Below are 20,754 nucleotides of genomic sequence, written 5' to 3'. Positions count from 1 at the left end.
GGTCTTCAACCTTGGCAACTTTTAAGACTTGTGGACTTAACTCCCAGAGTTCCTCAGGCAGCTGGGAGTTGAAGCCCACAAGTCTTAAAGTTGCCAAGGTTGGAGACCTCTGATCTAAATGATACTCCAGGCAGATCCAGCATATAAGGCCAAAGCAAAGGACCTTGGGAACACTATCCAGAAATACACCATGCTGTATTTCTTACAAGATCTTGGGCAGTTTGTTTATTTGGGGCAAAGGACCTCAAACTGCAGATCGTTCAAACTCTTTACGTCTATAGGGAAATGCAGTCAATTCTTTGCCCAGGTTCAGACATCTTCTCTAGTTGATTGTTGAGAAATCAAGGGAAGCCCTGGCAATGTCCAAGAAGAATGAAGCTTCAACGGGACATACAAACAGAGCCAGAGGTCCTTTTACTCAACATCATGTTCCTAAGAATGGCCACCTCGAAGCAAACACTCCAGCTCATCAGCTGACTTCACAAGCAAAAATCCTCTCTCTTTTTTTGCTCCATTATTATAATCTGAAGAGGACTGTAGTAGTACTTCTGTTAGTATCATGTAGAAGTACACTACAACCAGAAGTACACCGCAGAGGTACACTGTCTCTGCTCGTGAAAGCTCCATGAGCTTCAACCTAATGGATAATTATAAACTTCATCAATGTAAAGATTGGTCTTAGACTGAACTGAAAATGGAAACAACAAAGAAGTGGAAAAGGAGAGAGGAGTTGAGAGGGAATGAGGGGAGTAGAGAGGTAAGGAGAGAGAAGGAAAGAAGAGAGGGAAAAGGAGAGGAAGAAGGAAGGGGAAAGAAGAGTAGGAGAGAAGGTTAGAAAGGGAGGAAGAAGAGAGGAGTGGAGAAAGAGGAGGGGAAGTAGAAAAGGGAAGGAGAGGAGGAATGAGGAAAATAGAAAAGAGATAGAAGAGAAGGGAAGAGGAAAGGTTGTGGTAAAATAAAGGAGAGGAAATGGTAAAAGAGCAGGCCCGAACAATTAACAAATGAAAGTAAAAAGATAAGATGAAAAAAAATGTAAAGATTGGTAGCCAGCTTGAGTTTATCAGGGTTAGTTTGGTTTGTTGTCTTTGATTGTTGCCACTTGGCCATAAGGCCAGTCAGTATCAGTGGATTATGTGCTCTATTTTCCAGTTCCTCTCATTCTCTCTCTCCTTTTTGTCCCTCCCGAAGACTCACAGGTATTCCATAAGAGTCCATCACCTGAAAGTCCGTCTCCAGCTCAGAATGACCCTTTCCTGTTCTGGTTCTTGCTTTCTATTCTGCCAATCATCACCGTTACTGCCCAGGAGTTGCAAGAGAAGGGACAAAGGCAGGAGTGGACTCTACTCGGAGCGAGGGTAGAATGACTCAACTTACACTGAACTTCTAGGTACATGACTTGGGAGTCTTGTCCAATGGTGTTGCTGGCTACGCAGGTGTACTCCCCAGCATCAGTGTATTGAATGTCCTTCAGTGTCAGGGAAGAGACACGAGCGTGGCTGCGGACTTCGATGCGTCCATCTAGGGTCTAGCAGGAAAGAGAGGAAAAGCTTCAGAAGGGGGCTACAGGGTGAATTATGGAAGAGAGGCAAGGCTGGTTATGCAAAAAAACTCAACAACAACCCTTCGGCAGGTCAATTCTGCCCTGCAGGCTAAGCCAGGGGTCTCCAACCTTGGCAACTTTAAGACTTGTGGACTTCAACTCCCAGAATTCTGGGAGCTCAAAGCTGGCTGAGGAATTCTGAGCTTGTCGATCGAAAGGTCGGCAGTTCAGCGGTTCGAATCCCTAGTGCCGCGTAACAGGGTGAGTTCCCGTGACTTATCCCAACTTCTGCCAACCTAGCAGTTCGAAAGCACGTAAAAAATGCAAGTAGAAAAATAGGCAACCACCTTTGGTGGGAAGGTAAGAGCGTTCCGTGCGCCTTTGGCGTTGAGTCATGCCGGCCACATGACCACGGAGACGTCTTCGGATAGCGTTGGCTCTTCGGCTTTGAAACGGAGATGAGCACCGCCCCCTAGAGTTGGGAATGACTAGCACATATGTGTGAGGGGAACCTTTACCTTTACCTTAAACAGGAGAGAAATCACCTCTTTCTCCCTTCACAGATAATGTAAAGAACCAGGGTGCGCCCCGAACAAAACCTGCACACTGATCCTTCCCAAATCCACTGGAAAAGAGATGACTAGCCCAAAAGAGGTATGATCTCCCTGAATCAGCATTTCAAGAGGGAAACGTCACCCTTCCTCCCTCTTTCTTGTGCATGAAGAGGCTTGTTCCAATTCCAAAGGGAACACACACGCACACACACCGAGTTGAAAGGCCCGGTTTGATCAGGTGTTGCCATGGCAACAGATGCAGGCAGAGGATGGCTGCTGCAGAGATGCCAAAAGAGGTCTGGCAGCCAATCCCCATCTCAACCTCATGCAAATGAGTCAAAGGGGGTCCCCGTTGCAAACTCTTGTGGATTCAGCCCATGACCTTGGGAGGGGCAATTTAAGGATTGTTTTCCTTGGAATGGCCTTTGCCATTTGACCCACCTCTGCTCAATTCCTGAGCCGTCAACTTTAGATCCTCAAAATTAGGTTCTGGCCATCCTGGAAACCTAAGATTTTCAATCCCGTCTGGACAGAAATTGCCTCAAGTGGGGCAGAACCATCCCATGTTATCAGTTGCGCCCTGAACAGACAGGATCCCTTCTGTGGGCAGAGGAAGAATCTCACAGATTGGCCCACCTCCGTCCACCACATAAAGACCACTATCTTGCTCACATCCGTCTCCGTGCAACTCAGGATTTGTTCACTCTCTGCCCAAACCCAGATTTGGAGCACCTTATGTCAAAAACGCCTTCTGCTTTCGATTCTTGTTCCCTTGCCTGAAGTGGAAATTTGGAGTCCCCCAAAGCCATGGCTACCCTCCCCAAATCCAAATTCGATAAGCAACTGACGCATACGATTCATTCTTTTGAGTTTCATTAAGGAACATGTGGTGGCCCATTAAGTATGCACAAGAAATCCAGGCCAGAAGCCAGAAACTCTGTTCTAGAGCAAGCAAGTTGTCCCAACTTGGCAACTTTAAGGCTTGTGGACTTCATTTTCCAGAAATTCCTAGCCAGCCTCCAGGCTATATATTACTTTAACAACCCAAAATTGAAATAAAATCCATCCAAAGGGCCATTAACACTCAGTCCTGTCTGATGCTTTCCCCAAATACAATAGAGGGAGGGGGGGGGGAAACCATGGAAAAGGGGCATTTTCTTCCTGAAAATAAGAAGCTGCTGCTTAAAGCTCCAGCTACCAACCCTGCTGGCTGGGAATTCTGGGCGTTGAAGTCCACAATTCTTAAATTCGGCAAGTTTGCAGACTCCTGATCTAGAGTGCCCTTTTCTGAAATGGGGGCAATTGGGAGAGAGAGAGGACGACCATGGCTTCGCTCCTGAGCTGGAACGTGATGCAAACGTGAAAAAGAGAACAAGAGTGTGTCTAATTGGAAAGAAATGAGCAAACACGTGAAATGGTGGCTAGAGAGGAATAATCGCTTACGTCCCAGGGAATGCAAGTGCTTTACATATTTTAAGGAGTCTGCTTCGGACGTTTGCGCCTCAGCAGCTCCAAACTTTGTGAATTGAATGTTGCACATTGTCCTGGAAAAGCTGTGGGACCCTTTTAAATCCAGCCACGTCCCAAAGAGCGAGTGAGAATTAACCATTTTAAGATAGGATGCTTGCTCAGTCCAACATCCACTAGGATAGACCGCAGCTTCGGGTTACCCGATTGATAGATAGATAGATAAATATATTTTTCCGGGCTGAATTTATATCTTCAGCATCGGTGAAGTTACGTTGTTAAGACTAGCTTTAGTTTTGCTTCTGTTACTTCTACGATCAATTGGTTATTTTGCAACAGCTAAATATTTACATACGATAGATATGTAAAACTAAATAAAATGAACTATTTGTCCGGTAAGCTAATACCTCTTGTTTCTCGGCCCTGGTCCATGAAGCCTGGAAAGAATAGATAAATAAAACACACACGCACGCACACAGAAACACACACACACACACAGACACACAAAGAATAATAAATTTCTTACATATGTTATGCTGTCCTTCCCTCCTCCGGCCCACCCCTTCGCCCCCGTTTCCGTTACCACCGTTTATGCATTCCCCTTCATTCCGTGAACATGCACAATCTAAATAGTTGGGGCAGGAAGTGCAAGGAAGATGACCCACAAATGGAAGAGAAGCTACCTCCATTCCCGAATTATCTATCGGTTCTTTTCAGAGACCCAACTCATCAAACACCGCAAAGCTACTGGAGGGAAACGGATGCTGGGAAGATTCATATTTTTGCAAGCATTCAGGTTTTGTGTCGGTCAACCTGTTGCTTTCCCAACTTGATCTGCTGCAGCGAAGGGCTCCACAGTCAGCAAGCATGGCACAAAACCAGACAACCCAAGAGACAAATGAGATGGTGGAAGGAGAGAGGGACCAACACGGCACGGTTACCCCAAGGCTTCCCCAGTGAACAATGACTGCTGTCTCGCATGCCACATCCACAACACCAGCTCCTCTAGCAAACAAACAAAAACTGTGCCTTAATTTTGATTTAGAGCAGGCGTGTCCAAGCTTGGCAATGTTAAAACTTGTGGACTTCAACTCCCAGAATTCCCCAGCCTGGGGAATTCTGGGTGTTGAAGTCCACCAGTCTTAATGTAGCTAAGCTTGGACATCCCTAATTTACAGGCTGCCGAGAGAGGTGGGAAACCCCCTCTTTTCCCCAGAGACGAATCCAATCCATACTTCAAGGAACAACTGCTCCAGATATTCATACAGGAATTTAAATTCCGTTAGATGTGGATGGACATCTCATTGTTACAGTTCAATGCCATCATCATAGAAAAAGGCCTTCAGGCTGCATTATTTTAACAACACAAAACTGAAATAAAATCCATCCAAAGGGCCATTAGCGCTCAGTCCTGTCTGATGCTTTTCCCAAATATAATAGAGGGGTAAAAAAAAAAAAAACCACACAGAAAAGGAGCAGCTACGAACCAAAGAGTTCTAGGCTTCAGAAACTCCTCATCCAGCTTTAGAAAAACCATTTCTCTATTTTTGTAATATTGAGCTTAATTTTCATAACGAACAGGAATAGGAAGCACTTTCTAACATAGAAAAACATAGTTTACAAGCCTGCTGTTTATTTTTAAATTATATTTATGTGGATAACTCTCGCAGAAGTATCTGGGAAGTTCTGAGGGGGGGGGAAAGTGAGCTGGATTTTTGAAGATGGTGTTTTAAAAAGGTCTGTAATTTTCACCCATTTTTCCGGATGGAGGCACCTCCAGTCAGATGAAAGTTCAAAATAAAAAGTGCCATAAATTTATGTACCGCTTTACAAATAACCATGGCAAATTTGTGTGGTAAAATGTAAGTAAACAATGCAGTTGGGTAGCAGAATCTTCCCCAGAGGTTTTCTGGAAAGGAGAAACATGCTTACTTCTATGACTGATATTTTCCCCAGATTTATAGGCCCTTTTTATAACATGACACCTGACTGACAAGAGATAACATTTTTTGCTAGTTTTATTTAAAAAAAAAAAAGAATAATCATACAATATCTCTCATTTTTTATCTACACTACAAAATTCAACAAAGAATTGCTACCCCAAGCAGTTACAATCAAAACTCTGGCACTCTAGATCAGAGACTTTAAGACTTGTGAATTTCAACTCCCAGAATTCCCTAGCCAGCCAGCCAGCTACGCTATTGTATGCTGGCTGGGGAATTCTGGGAGTTGAAGTCCACAGGTCTTCAAGTTGCCAAGGTTGGACATCTCTGATCTAGAAGATGTGATCACCCACCTCTGCTCAATTCCTGAACCATTCATTTCAGATCCTCAAAATCAGGAATGGCCATCCTGGGAGCCTAAGTTTTTTCAATTCCATCTGGACAGAATTGCTAGAAGGAGGATTGTTTGACTTATTTCTGCTGAAATGTGATATTTACCTTCAACTGATGCAGTGGTCTGATGGTTAGAAGGAAAGTGGGGGAATTATGGCTAAAGATTTCATGAAAACAATCTACCACCTGCTATCAGATGAAGAGATCTTCTCAGCCCAAGGCTTGTGCTAAACCCAGAGAGGTCAGAGAAGAAGATTAACCTCAAGCCAAGATGGGGAAAACTTGCTGGCGTTAAACTTCATCAACTGGTGACTCCATCTGCAAAGGCACTGTAGCTAAGAAAATTCCAGGTTCAAGTCCCTGTTTAAGCACTAAGTTCATCGAGTGACTTTGGGCCAGTCCTATATTTTTTTCTACCCTATCTATTTTACGGGATTACCATTGCAAGGATAAAATTAAGGGAGATTCCTTCCCTTCCCATGAATGTGTCTCACAGAAAAGATGGCAATGTAACAATAAAATAACATGAAAGCACTGAAAAGCAAAAGTGATTATTTTGCATAGTGTGATAAACCAAACGACCGCCTATTCTGTCATCCAGATTGGTCCAAAACATCTGGAAGACGCTAAATCGAGAAAGGCTGTAATAAATTGATCCCTTCTTCCTTCTTTTCTTTCTAAACAGCCATTGATAATAAAGGCTGCTGTTTGTTCTGAGCATTGATGACCCCAAAGGATCCTTCACTATCATTCTGCTGTGCTGCAGGGTTGCATTAACAAGAATATCACAGCGCAGGCAACTGAGAAATGCACCGGAGAGAGTCGGCAATCAAACCAGGATAAAATGCAGAGGCCACACTGCTGAAAACAAAACAACAGCTGCAGCTCTGAGCACCATGCATCAAACAAGACTTCCAAGCCCACGGGCTCCACATAAGAAATTAATCCTTAAAAAAGAAAAGAAAAGAACTTTCACAGTTCTTTGGTATCAATTGTCCAACCGTTGAGGTGAATGTTTCAAAAATAGTTAGCAGTTTGACAGCCATTCCTTCAAGAGTCCTCTACAAAAAGGTAGCATTTTCAAGGGAACAAATGTCATGGTGAACTTACCTGCTCCTTTGTACTATTCTGAGAGTGAAATACATCATCCCTCCCCAGTGTCCTTAGCGCTGAAAGACTATGGAACTGCCTTCCCTTAAACCAGGTCTAGCTAGGTCAGATCTACGCCAGCCTTCCTTGAACTGATGTTGGATTATTGTAACTAAACGCCTATCCGGCAAGAAGGCCAGGTAAGGCCAAAACTCTGCCTACTCTGGCAATGGGGTGGTCTGGATCAGTGGTCACCAACTGGTGGGCCATGAACCACTGGTGATCTGCGAGAAAATTTTGGTGGTCTGCAGAAAAAATATTGCATTTTTAATATTGCACTAAATCAGGGGTCCTCAAACTACACCCTTGAGTGGGATATGTGCAATGAACGTTTGTGTTGCTGCAGAGAGTCTCCCCCTTCGGGGTCTTTTTGTGTGGGTCGGAGGGGGGAAGAAATTCCGACTTGGGGTCTGCTTCGGCCTCCAGGTGTGGGGCTTTGGGTGAAGGCTGGAGGGAAGGGCTGCTGGTGGCGAAGAGGCAGAGGGCCTCGTTCCAGTGGGACTGCATCATGGCCTGGAACTGGCTGACCATCTCAGCCTGCTGAGCCTCCAGGCGCCGGTACCTGGCCTTGCACTCCCGCAGGTCTTCCCTCTACCTGGAAAGCCTATGCTCCTAGTCCTCAGTGAGATGCTTCTGCTGAGCCTCCTTCTCAGTCAGATCCAATTTGAACTGAGCTCTTTTGTCAACTCTTTCTCGTGGTAGCTGCTTAGCTCCAACAACTGCTTCCTGTTGGGGCCCTATGGAGCCCAGGGGGGAGGTGAGGAGTTGGCCATGCCCACCCAGTCACATGACCACCTAGCCACACCCACCCGTTAGGCAGATCATATTAGTGGTCCGTGGGATTTAAAATTATGAATTTAGTGGTCCCTGAGGTCCAAAAGGTTGGTGATCCCTGGTCTGGATGATCAGATCCGAAATCTTTCCAATCTTAGCTGGAATCGAAAGGATTTCTACAACTAATTTATGTCCCATGGATTTATCCTCGTGAATTCTAAAAACTAGATCCAAGAATGAGCTTCACCAAAAATGATCTCCAGCAGCAGTCCATTAACAAGTCATACTGTCCTTGAAAATCTTTCGTCTCGTGTGCCATGATTAACCCTGCATGGCAATGGTCCCCAAGCTTTTTGGCACCAGGGACTAGTTTCCTGGAAGACATGGGAAGGGGAGGGGGGAGGGATGGTTTTGGGCACAATCTAGGTTCCTCGCATGCGCAGTTTTTATTAGGGTTTCACGTGGCTCAATTCCTAACAGGCTACAGCCACGGAGGGGTTGGGGGGACCCTTGTTGTATGGTCCAAAGGAGTAAGATGCATTTGGTGTATCAAAAGCCCACCTGTTGGTCTATCAAGGCAATATCTCGACCTGTAGGAAGCCCTCAAGAAGAGGGAGCCCTTTCTCAGTATGATGCTGCGAGTCTATTGGTCTCTGAGTTCAGATCTCAATTCCTTCCCTTTTTAATAGGAGCATTAATACAGCACTGTTTGATCTTGTAAATACAGGACTTCAAATCTTTGGTTTCAGGTTCTGTAAACATCTGCCTTTCCCACCGGCTCCGGAGGGCAGGAAACAAAACCCGGATCCCCTTGGCGGGCTTGGTTTTTTTTCTTTCTTTCCAAACTGCTAATTATTTTTGCCAGTAAGGACAGAAACAACTTCCAGAAGTAAGCAATGACAGGTAACAAGCAAACACAGAGACAGCCATGGCTTTTGCGCCTGAAAATATGTGCAGCGTGAGTACGAACGCAGGCGGAAAAGGGGAAAAGAACCATCCATAAGCTAATGGTGTTCCAGAAAAAAACTTTTTCGGGTTCTCCTTTGCCCCCTCTCTTCCTCAAGGCAACTTATAAATTTGGCAAGAGCTGCTGGAACGGCAGTGCACGCTGAAACCAGAGCATCCAAGGTGATTCCCACCATCCCTCTGCCTGTTGCAAGGCTCTTCTTGGTCATGGCTGGATGGCTTAACTTCAACCAACTCTTCAAAGACATTGAGGGTGGATTCATTTGGTTAGGAGACCAGCATTAGTCCCTTTTGAAATGCTAGTTTCAAATCGAGATCAGGAGGACTACAGAAAAATAAGAAAGTGCGTAATGAGTTGGTCAACTTCATCTTCTGGGATGAAAAACCATCATGACCTCAGAGGTCTTCTGTCCACCATGTGGCATCAACTGGCTTCTTGAGAATAGATTTGCACCCTGTCATCGTGATGCTTAGAGAGCCTTTCTCAGCCAAGACCTTCTAAGTCTCTCGGAGCCCCACTACTCTCTACCGCAGGGGTTGTCCAACCTTGGCAACTTTAACACCTGTGGACTTCATTCTGGGACTTGAAGTCCATGGGTCTTAAAGTTGTCAAGGTTAGACAATCTCTGCTCTACATTATACTAGACTACTACTCCCATTTCTCCAGACAGCCTTCCAGGAGAAATTCTTCTGTCTGTGCTTGGACCAGTAGCTTGTCACTTCTATTATTATTATCTACTATTACTATTAGTCTTCTCATCGTTCCTATCACCCATCTCCTCCCACTTATGACTGCATGACTGTAACTTTGTTGCTTGTATCCTTACGATTTATATTGATTTGATTGTTTCCTAGTATGATTTGATTGTTTATTGTACCCTATGACTATCATTAAGTCTTGTACCTTATGATTCTTGATGAATGTATCTTGTCTTTTTATGTACACTGAGAGCCTATGCACCAAAGACAAATTCCTTGTGTGTCCAATCACACTTGGCCAATAAAGAATTCTATTCTATTCACAAACAGGGTAAAGATGATCTTCTCTGAGTTAGCAGTTTTCCTGTGACTTTCCTGATTTCCTGCATGAGGGACCTCTATTGTAAGCTCCTCCTTAACAAATGTTGGCCTTCCCAAAACTAACGCCTCCTCCTGATTGACAAATTTCCAATTGCTTTTTTAAAAAAAACGTTTTGCGATCATGTCTGCAAGACGTCAAGCTGATGAAGGTTTCATTGCTCTGAGTTTTGATTCGGCCAGGACCCCTGGCCAGATTTCCAGGCTGAGGAGTGGGCTTTCTTTGCTGGTCCAATTCCACTGCCACAGCAAGCTTCCTTCAACAGTGGAGAACTAGGAGTTTTGAGATGTTCAGGAGCTATTTTTGATATTGCCAGAACGCAAATTATAATTATCTACACCTGACCTACAAAGCTTTGGTTTCAGCGTGCACAGCTGCAGAGCTAGGAGAATCCAAAGCCTATCTCCCCTTCCGTCTTTGGTTTCTATTACCTGGGGGTGTAAAGAGGTGGGTCTTAGGAGAAAGCCATACCTTCTCTTCACTGCTGATGTTTCGGGAAGAGGTCCTCCAAGTGATGGAGGGGATGGGATCTCCAGAGGCCTCGCAGGTTAAAATGATCTGGTCTTCCAGCTCCATTGCAGTTTTGTTCTCCACAAAGGTGATTTGGGGTTTTGCTAAAGGAAGGGTAAAAAAAAAAAGAGAGAGAGAGACACCCCAGTTGATTTGACAGTTGGAGATCACAGACTCCCTTCTCTTGGTAGCTCATTGTCAAGAAGGAGGTCCTGGATTGCTAAGGGGGCTACTATAAGAAGTGCCATATAATCTAAAAATGCGTGAGGCAATTTGCATATGATGACACATTCTGCATATTTGAATGGGTCAAAATTAATCGCGGGATAAAAACTAAACAAGCAAACAAAATTTTTGTCATCTTTTTTTTTCAGAAAACAGCAATAAAGCTATGCAGCCTGGGGAAATTCACTACGCACACTCCTTAGCCTTTCAGGACTTGCTTTATAACACTAAGGACTAGAAACTTAAAAAAAAACAAAAAACAAAGTGGACATGTGCAATGGAACCTACCGTGTTTTCCTGAAAATAAGACCTCCCCGGATAATAAGCTCTCCTCTGAAAATAAGCTCTCCCCCAAAAATAAGCCCTCCCCAAAAATATTTGACTGCATGTGTAGCCAGTCCCCGCCATTTTCTCTGGTTAGAGCTAGGGAGACAGAGCTGGAAATCAGGTAAGAAGGCAAGAGAAGCCCCGTCTTGCTCCACGCGCCCCAAAATAATAAGACCTCCCCGAAAATAAGGCCAAGTGCTTATTTCGGGGTTCAAAAAAATATAAGTCAGGGTCTTATTTTTGGGAAAACACGGTACTTGAAATATTCAGATATTAATCCTATCCTTGACTTGCTAGTAGATAACCCAAATCCCATTCCCGAGACTCTGATTTTGAAGGAAACAAACAAAAAAAAAAAAGGCCGAAGAGCTGTGAGGAGAGCTTACCGAAGACTTTGAGGTGGACAGTAGCGTCATGCTCTCCAGCTTTGTTCTCGGCAATGCACACGTACTCGGCCTCATCGTTCTTCTCCACCCTGTGGATGGTCAGCTCAGAGCCATCGTAACTGAAGCCGTACTTCGCCTCATCCTCCCCTCGTTCTATTAGTTCTCCGTCCCTGCGGGAGAGAAAGCCCCCGGGAAAGAAATGGACGTTACCTGAGACACCGATCGGGTTTCTGGACGTAATCCGGAGCCTGCCCGACTCGTTGTGACTCTGGAAGGCTTACGGTTACGACGGAGCTTCTGTGAGCAAAACAGCCAGTTCCTCACATTTTTTTTTTCATGCAAGTTAATTAGCTGGACTGCTTTGCTATAGTGTTGTAAACTAACCAGAGTCACTCGATAGTGAGATGGGTGTCATATAAATTTAATAAATAAATATGGTCTGAGATCACTGGTCCTCTGTAGGGCTAAGACCCACTAGGGCCAAGGGAAGAGGGAGCCAGTTTGGTCCAGTGGTGAAGGCACCAGTTATAAACTAGGAGACAGTAAGTTCTAGGCATGACATCTGCTGGGTTTGGGCCAATCACCAGAAGACAGTGAGTTCTAGTCCTGCCTTAGGCATGAAAGCCGGCTGGGTGACTTTGGGCCAATCACCAGGAAACGATGAGTTCTAGTCCTGCCTTAGGCACGAAAGCCAGCTGCATGGACCAATCACCAGGTGAGTTCTAGTCCTGCCTTAGGCATGAAAGCCAGCTGGATGACTTTAGCCCAGGGGTGGGCAAATGTGGCTCTTTTACAACCTGTGGACTTCAACTCCCAGAATTCCTGAGACAGCTTGCTCAGGAATTCTGGGAGTTGAAGTCCACAGGTTGTAAAAGAGCCACATTTGCCCACCCCTGCTTTAGCCAGTTCCTCCCTCTCTCTCAGCCCAACTCACCTCACGGTGTTGTGGTGGGGAAAATAGGAGGAGGAAGATGATGTGTTGGACGTGTTTGCTATCTTGAGTTATTTATAAAAATAATAATAATGGGATACCAATGAATAAATGAGCAACCCCCCCTTCCTCCCACCTCCCAGACCCCTCTTACTTGGTCCAGCTGATGATGGGGTCTGGGAAGCCATCAGCGTCGCACACCAGCTTGACCGACTGGCTGAGATTGGCAGTGGCGTTGACCGTTCCCTGCCGAGAGCGAACGGTGGGAGGCACTGGAAGGAAAGAGGGGAGTGGAGTCAGGCCTGCAGGCCCCTTCAGCGGCAAAAGAGGAACAAGCGAGACCCTTGTGAAGTGGACTCATTTGTGGGCCTCTCTTCTATGCACGATTACTAGAAGGCAACAGGCTGATTAGAATTTGAGGGCAACTGCTCTTCGTCCCCCTAAACTCCCTCTTCTTTTTTTAAAAAAATGTTGAACTTTTATTCATTTATCAAAATATAAAACACAAAAGGAAAATGGAAATAATGAGAAAGTAAGGCCAATTGTTTTGTAGATAGTTAAAAGAACTTGATTGTATTGAAATGTTTGGTTAGGATGATATTAGTTAATATTAATTGGAGAGTGAGCTTAACTCTCGGTTAGTCATGTTTGTTGTTTCGTTTTAGTCTTGTGTTTATGTGTTTCTACATTTCACTTCTTATATTGTTTTCCAATCATTATTGTGTGTTAAGTTTACTGTAAATATTTAATAAAGATATTTAAAAAAAAAAGAAAGAAAGTAAGGGAGGAAAAAGAGAAGAGGAAAAAGTGTAGGTTTAAAAAAAAAAAAAAGCATTGACGTCCAACTCGTTTTAGCACAGTAGAATAGAATAAGAGAATAACATACTGTCAACTCTAAGTATGACATACTCACTTAGAGTATGTCAACAAACTGTCAACTGTCAATACTAATTAGGGCATCTGTTGGAACCTTTGACACATACAGCCTCAACTTTTTACTTTTTATAGAGTAACTAGCCCTTTCTACAACAACAACCAAAAACCCTATCTAATAAGCAAAACCCAAAGTTTCATTTTTTTCCCTGCACAAAGTCCAGAAGTGGTCCAGGTGGAAACAAAGCTAGCTGCATTGTTTTAATTAAAGCTAAAAGTGTGCTCCATCTTCTGAATAGGCTGTCTTTCTACAGTGCTTGTCGAAAAAAACACATGCACGAATCCGGAAACTTTTCCAAAGAGCCATCTGTTACTTTAAGGTTTGTTAGCAACATACTGGTTATATTGCTGCATTTGACTGCTTAAAGACATAATTGATGCAGAGCACGACAGGAGGAAATAAAAGGTGTGGAGTTCAGCTTTCCCTGAAAAGGAGGCCCACTTTAATTGCTCGGGTTTATGAGATCGGCTGTCAGAGTCCTAAAACTACCCATTCACACGTTTATGACTTCACTCGTGGCTAGAGAGCATCAATCCATGCGTGCATTTGGCGGAAGCAGCAGCAAAGAGGTTGAGTAACTGAGATGTCTAAATATTCAGGATGGTGTTTATCAACTCATAGAAGCAGAAGGCACCAACACAATACTTGCGCTTTTCTATCAGGGTGGCCAAGGGACTTAAGGAACATGACCTGCTTGAGATCCAATCAGTGCCAAGGAGCAAGTATTTAGTATTTATTTATTTGTCAAGCACATATAAGAATACAGATATAGGTATAAACATGATTATGAATACATGAAATGGATACGGATAACTGGGGGACAGAAGGACAGGGACGGAAGGCACACTGGTGCTCTTATGCATGCCCCTTAAAGACCTCTTAGGAATGGGGTGAAGTCAACAGTAGACAGTCTAAGGTTAAAGTTTTGGGGATTTGGGGAAGAAACCACAGAGTCAGGTAGTGCATTCCAGGCATTGACCACTCTGTTGCTGAAGTCGTATTTTCTGCAATCGAGTTTGGAGCAGTTCACTTTAAGTTTGTATCTATTGCGTGCTCATGTATTGTTGTGGTTGAAGCTGAAGTAGTCATTGACAGGTAGGACATTGTAGCGGATAATTTTATGTACTACACTTAGGTCAGACTAAAAGTGGCGAGTTCTAAGTTGTCTAAGCCCCAAATTTCAAGTCTGGTGGCATAAGTTATTCTGTTGCAAGCAGAGGAATGGAGGACTCTTCTCGTGAAATATCTCTGGACTCAATTGTATTAATGTCCGATATGCAGTGCGGGTTCCAGACAGATGAGCTGTATTCGAGAATTGGTCTAGCAAATGTTTTGTATGCTCTAGTTAGTAGTACAATATTACCGGAGAAGAAGCTACACAAGATTAGGTTAACAACTCTTAATACCTTTTTCACAATGTAGTTACAGTGGGCTCTGGCACTTAGATCATTAGAGATGCATTCTCCAAGGTCCTTGACAGTGAGGGTCATCTACAAAGTCATGTCCATCTAGCTTGTATTTTATGTTCTGATTTTATTTTATTTTTTGCCAATGTACAAGACAGAGCATTTGTTGGTTGAGATTTGGAGTTGCCACTTGTTTGACCAATCCGACACATAGTCAGGGTCTTTTTGAAGGGTAGTAGCATTGTCGGTGGTTCCATAACTCAGAAGGGTTAAAATAAAAATAAATGGCCTCTCTTTCTATTCTTTCATTTCGAGGCCGCCGAATAAGCTCTGCATTCAAATTCTAATCAGTGAATAGAAAGAAACCACTTGTCAACTAGGAATCCTCCTTCCTTCCCAAATGGATGTTCTCTAGATGGATCATCACAGGTGAACAGAGATGGGTTGGCCTGTGGGAGTGGTGGCCTCAGCTTTCTGGAGGACACAAGACTCTGGAGATCTGAAAGGGATGGACGATACCAGGTGCAGCACCCAAAGCTCACGTGCCTTCTAAACGCAAGATGCTCACCATTCACGATGATCCGGATATCCCTGAAGTCCACCTCTCCCCGAGCCAAGATCCTCCCCTCACAGCGATACATGCCCTCGTCGCTTTTCTTTATCCCTCTGATCTGGAGGTAGTTATTGCTCAATACCACAAACCTCACTGGAAAGAATGGAAGAGACAAGTTAGTAGATATAAGTTTGGCCCTCAGGAGCTCCTAGCTCTCCATCTTGGGCAAACTTCGTCATGTGTCATGCATACTCCTTTCGTTACAAATGGAAAGAGCTTCTTGGAAAGAGCCAAGACCAATCAAACCCAACTATAGTTACTGAACTGAGCGTACAGTTTGCATCCCAGATGTTTAAGATTGACTTATCAGTAGCGACATCTGGCAGCTTCAGTCCAGCGGTCCAGGATTCACTCATTCTGATGCTTTGCTCTCCAGAAGTAAGGTGGAACATTAAAGTCATGTGGAGGACTTCCTGCATACCTTCAAACACACACATGCATACACACACACACACACACACACACACACACACACACACACATGCAAAGATGCACAACTTACCATCTTTCTTCAGGACCACATCTCTGCCCATGTGCTTCCACATAATTGTGGGAGGCAGCGAGGAGACAATATCACAGGTAATAACTGCATCTTCTCCTTCTTTGAACTCCTGTGGGCTGGGGGCATGTTGAAAGGTCATCTTCTCTGGAAAGTAGATGTAGGGAAAGGGAAGAGTAAATCCTGAGCCGGTCAGAGTTCACACAGCAGAAATGCTAAGCGGATGAGGAGAAGGTGTCCTCTTTTCAGCTGAAGAAGTGGCCAGGGACCTTGCAAATCAGCTCTTGGAGCAAGTAGCTAACCACTAGGCTACTAATGGATGCACGAGAGCTTTTCACTTCTTTTCCTGGAAGTTCTGCTCCGTCAAATACTGACATGAAGCTACAACAAGTACGCAAAACTCATTCACCTTAATAAAAACATGGATTAATTGAAAATGCACCTCTCAGGAGTGAAGGTTGGGCCTCCTTATCTCAATCAGATACCAATTTCGGAAAGGGCTTTGCTGGGAGGGGGAAAGAACTGATAGACCCATGACAAAAGTTGCATCTCTTCTTAGGTCATTCTATGGAAGACGTTGTTGTGGTCCACCAGCAGCCTGCAGAGCTGGGAACGGAGTCGGACAGTGAGGAGACTGGGGAGGACAATGAGCCAGTCCTGGAGTCTGGGGGAGGACCGGACGAGGGCTCTGCATGGGAGGCAGAGATGGGGCCAGGGTCATCTGGGAGTGATGCACGGACTTTGGAGCCTCCAGAGTCAGACAGCAGAGAGGCAGAGGAACAGGAGAAGCCTGTTCCTAGTGCACGCATGCGCAGAGCTGCCAGAAGGCAAGAGCAGCTAAAACAAAAGGGACGACTCGGGAGTAAGGCCAGGAGATGATTGGCCCCTCCCATAAGGCTTAAAAGAGGAGCAAAGGCACGTGGGCCCTTTGCAGGAAAGCAACGTTGCTAAATCTGTTTTCAGTTGGTGTCTCTTGTTTCTGAACTTCGTGGGGCTTTGCCAAGATAGGCCTTTGGCAGGGTGCCAAAGAAGATAAAGGTTTGTGATAAACCCGAAGGACTTCTTCTGAAGGACTTGTTTGGCAATTAATTTGGACTAAGCTGCGAACGAAGTCATTCTCAGCTGTTACAATAAAATAGGTTTGTTTGAGACTAATTGTGTCTTGTAATGACTAAGTGAGCCTAGGTCAGCACAGACGGCTCCAACTTTCGTCACTTTAAGACTTGTGGACTTCAACTCCCAGAATTCCCCAACCAGCCTGGCTGGGGAATTCTGAGGGTTGAAGTCCACAAGTCTTAAAGTGGCCAGGTTTGGAGACCTCTATTCTACGGGGCAGGACTTTTTACAGAGGGGAAAGTAGGAGTTCTCTCATTTCCCGCCCTACTCTTCCTTCTCCAGCCCAGCCACTTACGGAAGATCTTCACGTTGAGGGTGGCCTCTTCCTCCCCTTCCTCACTGGAGACCATGCACTTATAGATGCCGGCGTCATCGATGTTAGCGTTGTAGATGGTGAGAGTGGAAGAATCATCTGACCGTACCACGGAAATGTGCTGCTGGTTTGTTGTCAGCTTATCACCATTGGGGGCAAACCAGAAGATTTCTTTGGATTTGGCATCACCGGTCACTGAAACCAAGGAAGAAATCCAAGCAGAAGCTGGTCAGGGTGTCTGCTGGGTAGGTGGCACTGGCAGCCTTTCAAAATCATGAAGCAAAGTCACGTAGGCCAATACGAATTTTGTTGCAAAGATCTAGAAACGGATTCTTGCAAGTCTGCGTGCGCAATTATTTATTCAGCATTCAAAATTTATTTTTTTTTCCAAAAGAAGTTTTTATTTTTATTTCTCATAAACATATTTACACGTACAAGTTATTTATCCACCATTTTTCATTCATCTTATCATTTAACTTTCATTTTTAATTATTCGGGGCTGCTCTTTTACCATTTACCCTTCTTTATTTTACCACAACCTTCCTTCTTCTCCTCCCCTTCTCTTCCTTCCTCTGTCTCCTCCTACTTTCTTCGTTCTTCCTCTCCTTCTCTTTCCTACTTCCCCTTCCCTTCCCCCACTCCTCTCTTCTTCCCCCCTTCTAACCTTCTCTTTTACTCCTCCCTTTTCCCCTCCCTTTTCTTCCTCTCCTTTTCCTTTTCTTCTTTCTCTCCCTCTCCCCTCCTCTCTTCTCCTTTCCTCTCTCTCTACTCCTTCCCCTCTCTCTTTTTGTTTCCCTTTTCAGTTCAATCTAGAATGGTATTCGAGCAGCCCCGATTTTCTATTTATCTCTATTCTCATTTCAATTTCTTATTTGGTTTAATATTTATATCTATTTCATCCTTTGTGTGCATTTTTATAATAATCTCACTTTTTCCCTTTTATCCCCCCCTCTCCCATTTCTGCATTCAAAATTTATTGGCCACCTATCTCCAGTAGATTTTGGTCTTCCTTCCACTTCTCTTTATCTTCATGAGAACCAGGAAGGATCTTATCTGAGATGTTTACCTCGTAGGTTTAATTAATTTAATTTAGTGAATTTATTGGCCAGCCATCCCATCGTGAATGACTCTGAGCAGCTACAGGTTATGTGGTTTCCTGCCTGAGCGAGAGATTGGACTGAAGACCTCCAGGGTCCCTCCCAACTCTGTTATTCTGTTATTTCTGTTATTATTTCTGCCCTGGACTCAACCCTCTTTTATCTGTCAGTTAACTCGGCTACTGCATGAGGAGAAAGTATAGCTCCATTCAGTGGGTTTACTCCCATGTAAGACTGGATGCAACACCTGATTGTGCAGCTACTCACCTTGACATAAGAAAAATTTGGATTCTCCAACCGGAACCTCCACCTTATTTGGAACTATGTTCACCTGAAGAGAGACTGAAAGATAGAAAGAAAGAAAGAAGCACCATGAGGTTACGGTGTTCTTGCTCACCAAACAAGGAAGGATGTCATCTAATATTAATTGCAAACCTGAAAGTCCGGAGAACACTGTTAGGTCTAAGACTCTGAGCTGGGTTAAGACTACAGTCAACAGGAGTGCTGATTTACCACCAGCTTATCCGGTACTTAGGAGGTGGCAGCACAAGGAAAGAACAACCAACGATTTAACAACTGGGGCCATCAACACCCCAATCAATCAATAAGAAGCCACACCCAACCAAGCACCACATAAATACTATGCACAGAATAGCCTCAGTGGTGGGTTGCTCCCGGTTCAGTCCGGTTCTATAGAACCGGTAGTAAAACCAGCGGGAGGCTCCGCCCACCCGCCATGACATCACCATGGGTGATTTGCGCATGCACAGAAGCTTCTGCACATGTGCAGTAGCACAGGTGTGAACGAAGCAGTAGCGCGTGCACGCTCCCACTGCGAACCGGTAGTAAAGGTAAGTGGTATCCACCCCTGAATAGCCTAAAGCAGGGGTCTCCAACCTCGGCAACTTTAAGACTTGTAGACTTCAACTCCCAGCTGGCTGAGGAATTCTGGGAGTTGAAGTCCACAAGACTTAAAGTTGCCAAGGTTGGAGACTCCTGGCCTAAAGCACTGATTCTCAATGTTTTCTTCACCATGGAACCCCTTTTAGATACCTTTTGTGAGCACAGACCCCAAGCCTTAACTCAAGATTTAAATCATAACATAAATCATAACCCTCTGTGAGGATATAATGCCCCCCCCACCAGAGGTCTGCAGAGCATAGGTTGAGAACCACTGGCCTCAAGCACCCGTTCCAGTAGAGAGAAGTTCCCTGAGGAGGGGCTCCAGCATGCACCCGTAAACTCATTAAGATTAAACCTCTGGTCCTGGTGACCAACCCAGATTGGATCCTGGGTTAAGACTGTTAGTGTACACATTCTTTCCATACTAAGGAAGATAAAGCAGGAATGGTTAAATTGATTGTTTTATTCAAGGAGGAAAATACGTTTTCATTTAGATATCTCTTCTGGAATTTGTGCTTGTGAAGGGGGGAAAAAATGAAACTTTGATGATGAAACTTTGACTTTGGCTTTGTTGATTAGAAAGATTTGGTGTTCTAAGAATGGCTCGTTATATATTAATGTGTAAAATCAAAAAGTTGAAGTTGGAGTGTGTTTATCTTGTACTGTGCTAAGAAGAATTGGAAGTCAATGCCTCCTTTTCCTTCTTTTCCTCTTTCCCCTTGTATCTGACGCCCCCTTTTCCCCGCTCCCTTTCCTTCCCTTTTTCCTTCTCTTCTTTGTATTTTAAATAATAAAAGAAAACCTTGCTGAAAGTTTTCATTCCATGCTGAAATGGATAGGTTAACCAAAGAAATACAAGAAAGAGAAGAATCAGATTATTATAAAATATGGAATAATTGGGATAATTGGTTAAAAATGAGAAATAAACAAAACAATATAGGGGGAAATATTACCGATTTAAATATATATATATATATATATATATATATATATATATATATATATATATATATATATATATATATATATATATATATTGTTATTAGATTAAGGAGAGGTGAAGGAATATATTATAAGTAGAATTGTGGAATGTCACTTTGAAAAAATGCTTAAGAAGAAATCATAATCTTTTTGTGTATATGTTGTATAAATGTTTGTTGTGTATATGTTATGTTAGGTCTTTTTTAATATTTATACGCGATAAAAATTATTTTTTTAAAAAAGAAAAAAGAAAAGAAAACCTTAATAATACTGCAAAAAGACTGTTAGTGTAGTGAAGATGCTGTATGGATTTCTAACAAGATTATTGGCATAGAACTGACCACTCCTGCAACTTAAAGTTAGACTACATCTGGTTACGAAAGTTAAGAAAAGCAATTTTGATGATTTCTCTTATCAGAATTCAGAGGTTTTCCACACTCTTTTCTTTCTAATTCTTTTCGCTCACACAGCTTCACTGGAGGGGAGAGACTTCCCTCCTTCCTCCCAATAATGTGCCGGCTACTCTTCTACTCGGTTTTATTTCTGGGTAATCCAATTTTGCCCGTCCATTCTCCTTTAGCATAATTCACTCCCAGGCAGAATGACAGGACTGGACATCATCATCATACCACTGAAAGACTGATTAGAT

At 43.8% G+C, this 20,754-nt stretch overlaps 1 protein-coding gene across 10 annotated transcripts in view; it reads right to left on the bottom strand.

The window, feature by feature from the left end:
• The window catches only part of NCAM1 (neural cell adhesion molecule 1), a 192,361-nt gene that overhangs the window by 48,541 nt on the left and 123,066 nt on the right, over positions 1–20,754 (bottom strand). For 6 of the 10 annotated variants that reach the window (XM_070952538.1, XM_070952540.1, XM_070952543.1 and 3 more), the window contains exons 2-10: positions 18,489–18,563; positions 17,107–17,319; positions 15,699–15,842; positions 15,152–15,289; positions 12,398–12,515; positions 11,313–11,482; positions 10,336–10,478; positions 3,969–3,998; positions 1,375–1,525 (exon numbers count right to left, since the gene is read on the bottom strand). In XM_070952538.1, the coding sequence (XP_070808639.1) occupies positions 1,375–1,525; positions 3,969–3,998; positions 10,336–10,478; positions 11,313–11,482; positions 12,398–12,515; positions 15,152–15,289; positions 15,699–15,842; positions 17,107–17,319; positions 18,489–18,563 (1,182 nt within the window). The remainder of the gene's footprint in view (positions 1–1,374; positions 1,526–3,968; positions 3,999–10,335; positions 10,479–11,312; positions 11,483–12,397; positions 12,516–15,151; positions 15,290–15,698; positions 15,843–17,106; positions 17,320–18,488; positions 18,564–20,754) is intronic. The other 4 variants (XM_070952541.1, XM_070952542.1, XM_070952544.1 and 1 more) reach the window with 1 other exon arrangement.

The sequence above is a fragment of the Pituophis catenifer genome, unplaced genomic scaffold (genome assembly GCF_029215685.1).
Source record: "Pituophis catenifer annectens isolate HBS135680 unplaced genomic scaffold, rPitCat1.0.hap2 SCAF_12, whole genome shotgun sequence".
In the NCBI taxonomy this organism is placed as follows: domain Eukaryota; kingdom Metazoa; phylum Chordata; class Lepidosauria; order Squamata; family Colubridae; genus Pituophis; species Pituophis catenifer.
This window is presented reverse-complemented; position numbering and strand designations above follow the sequence as displayed.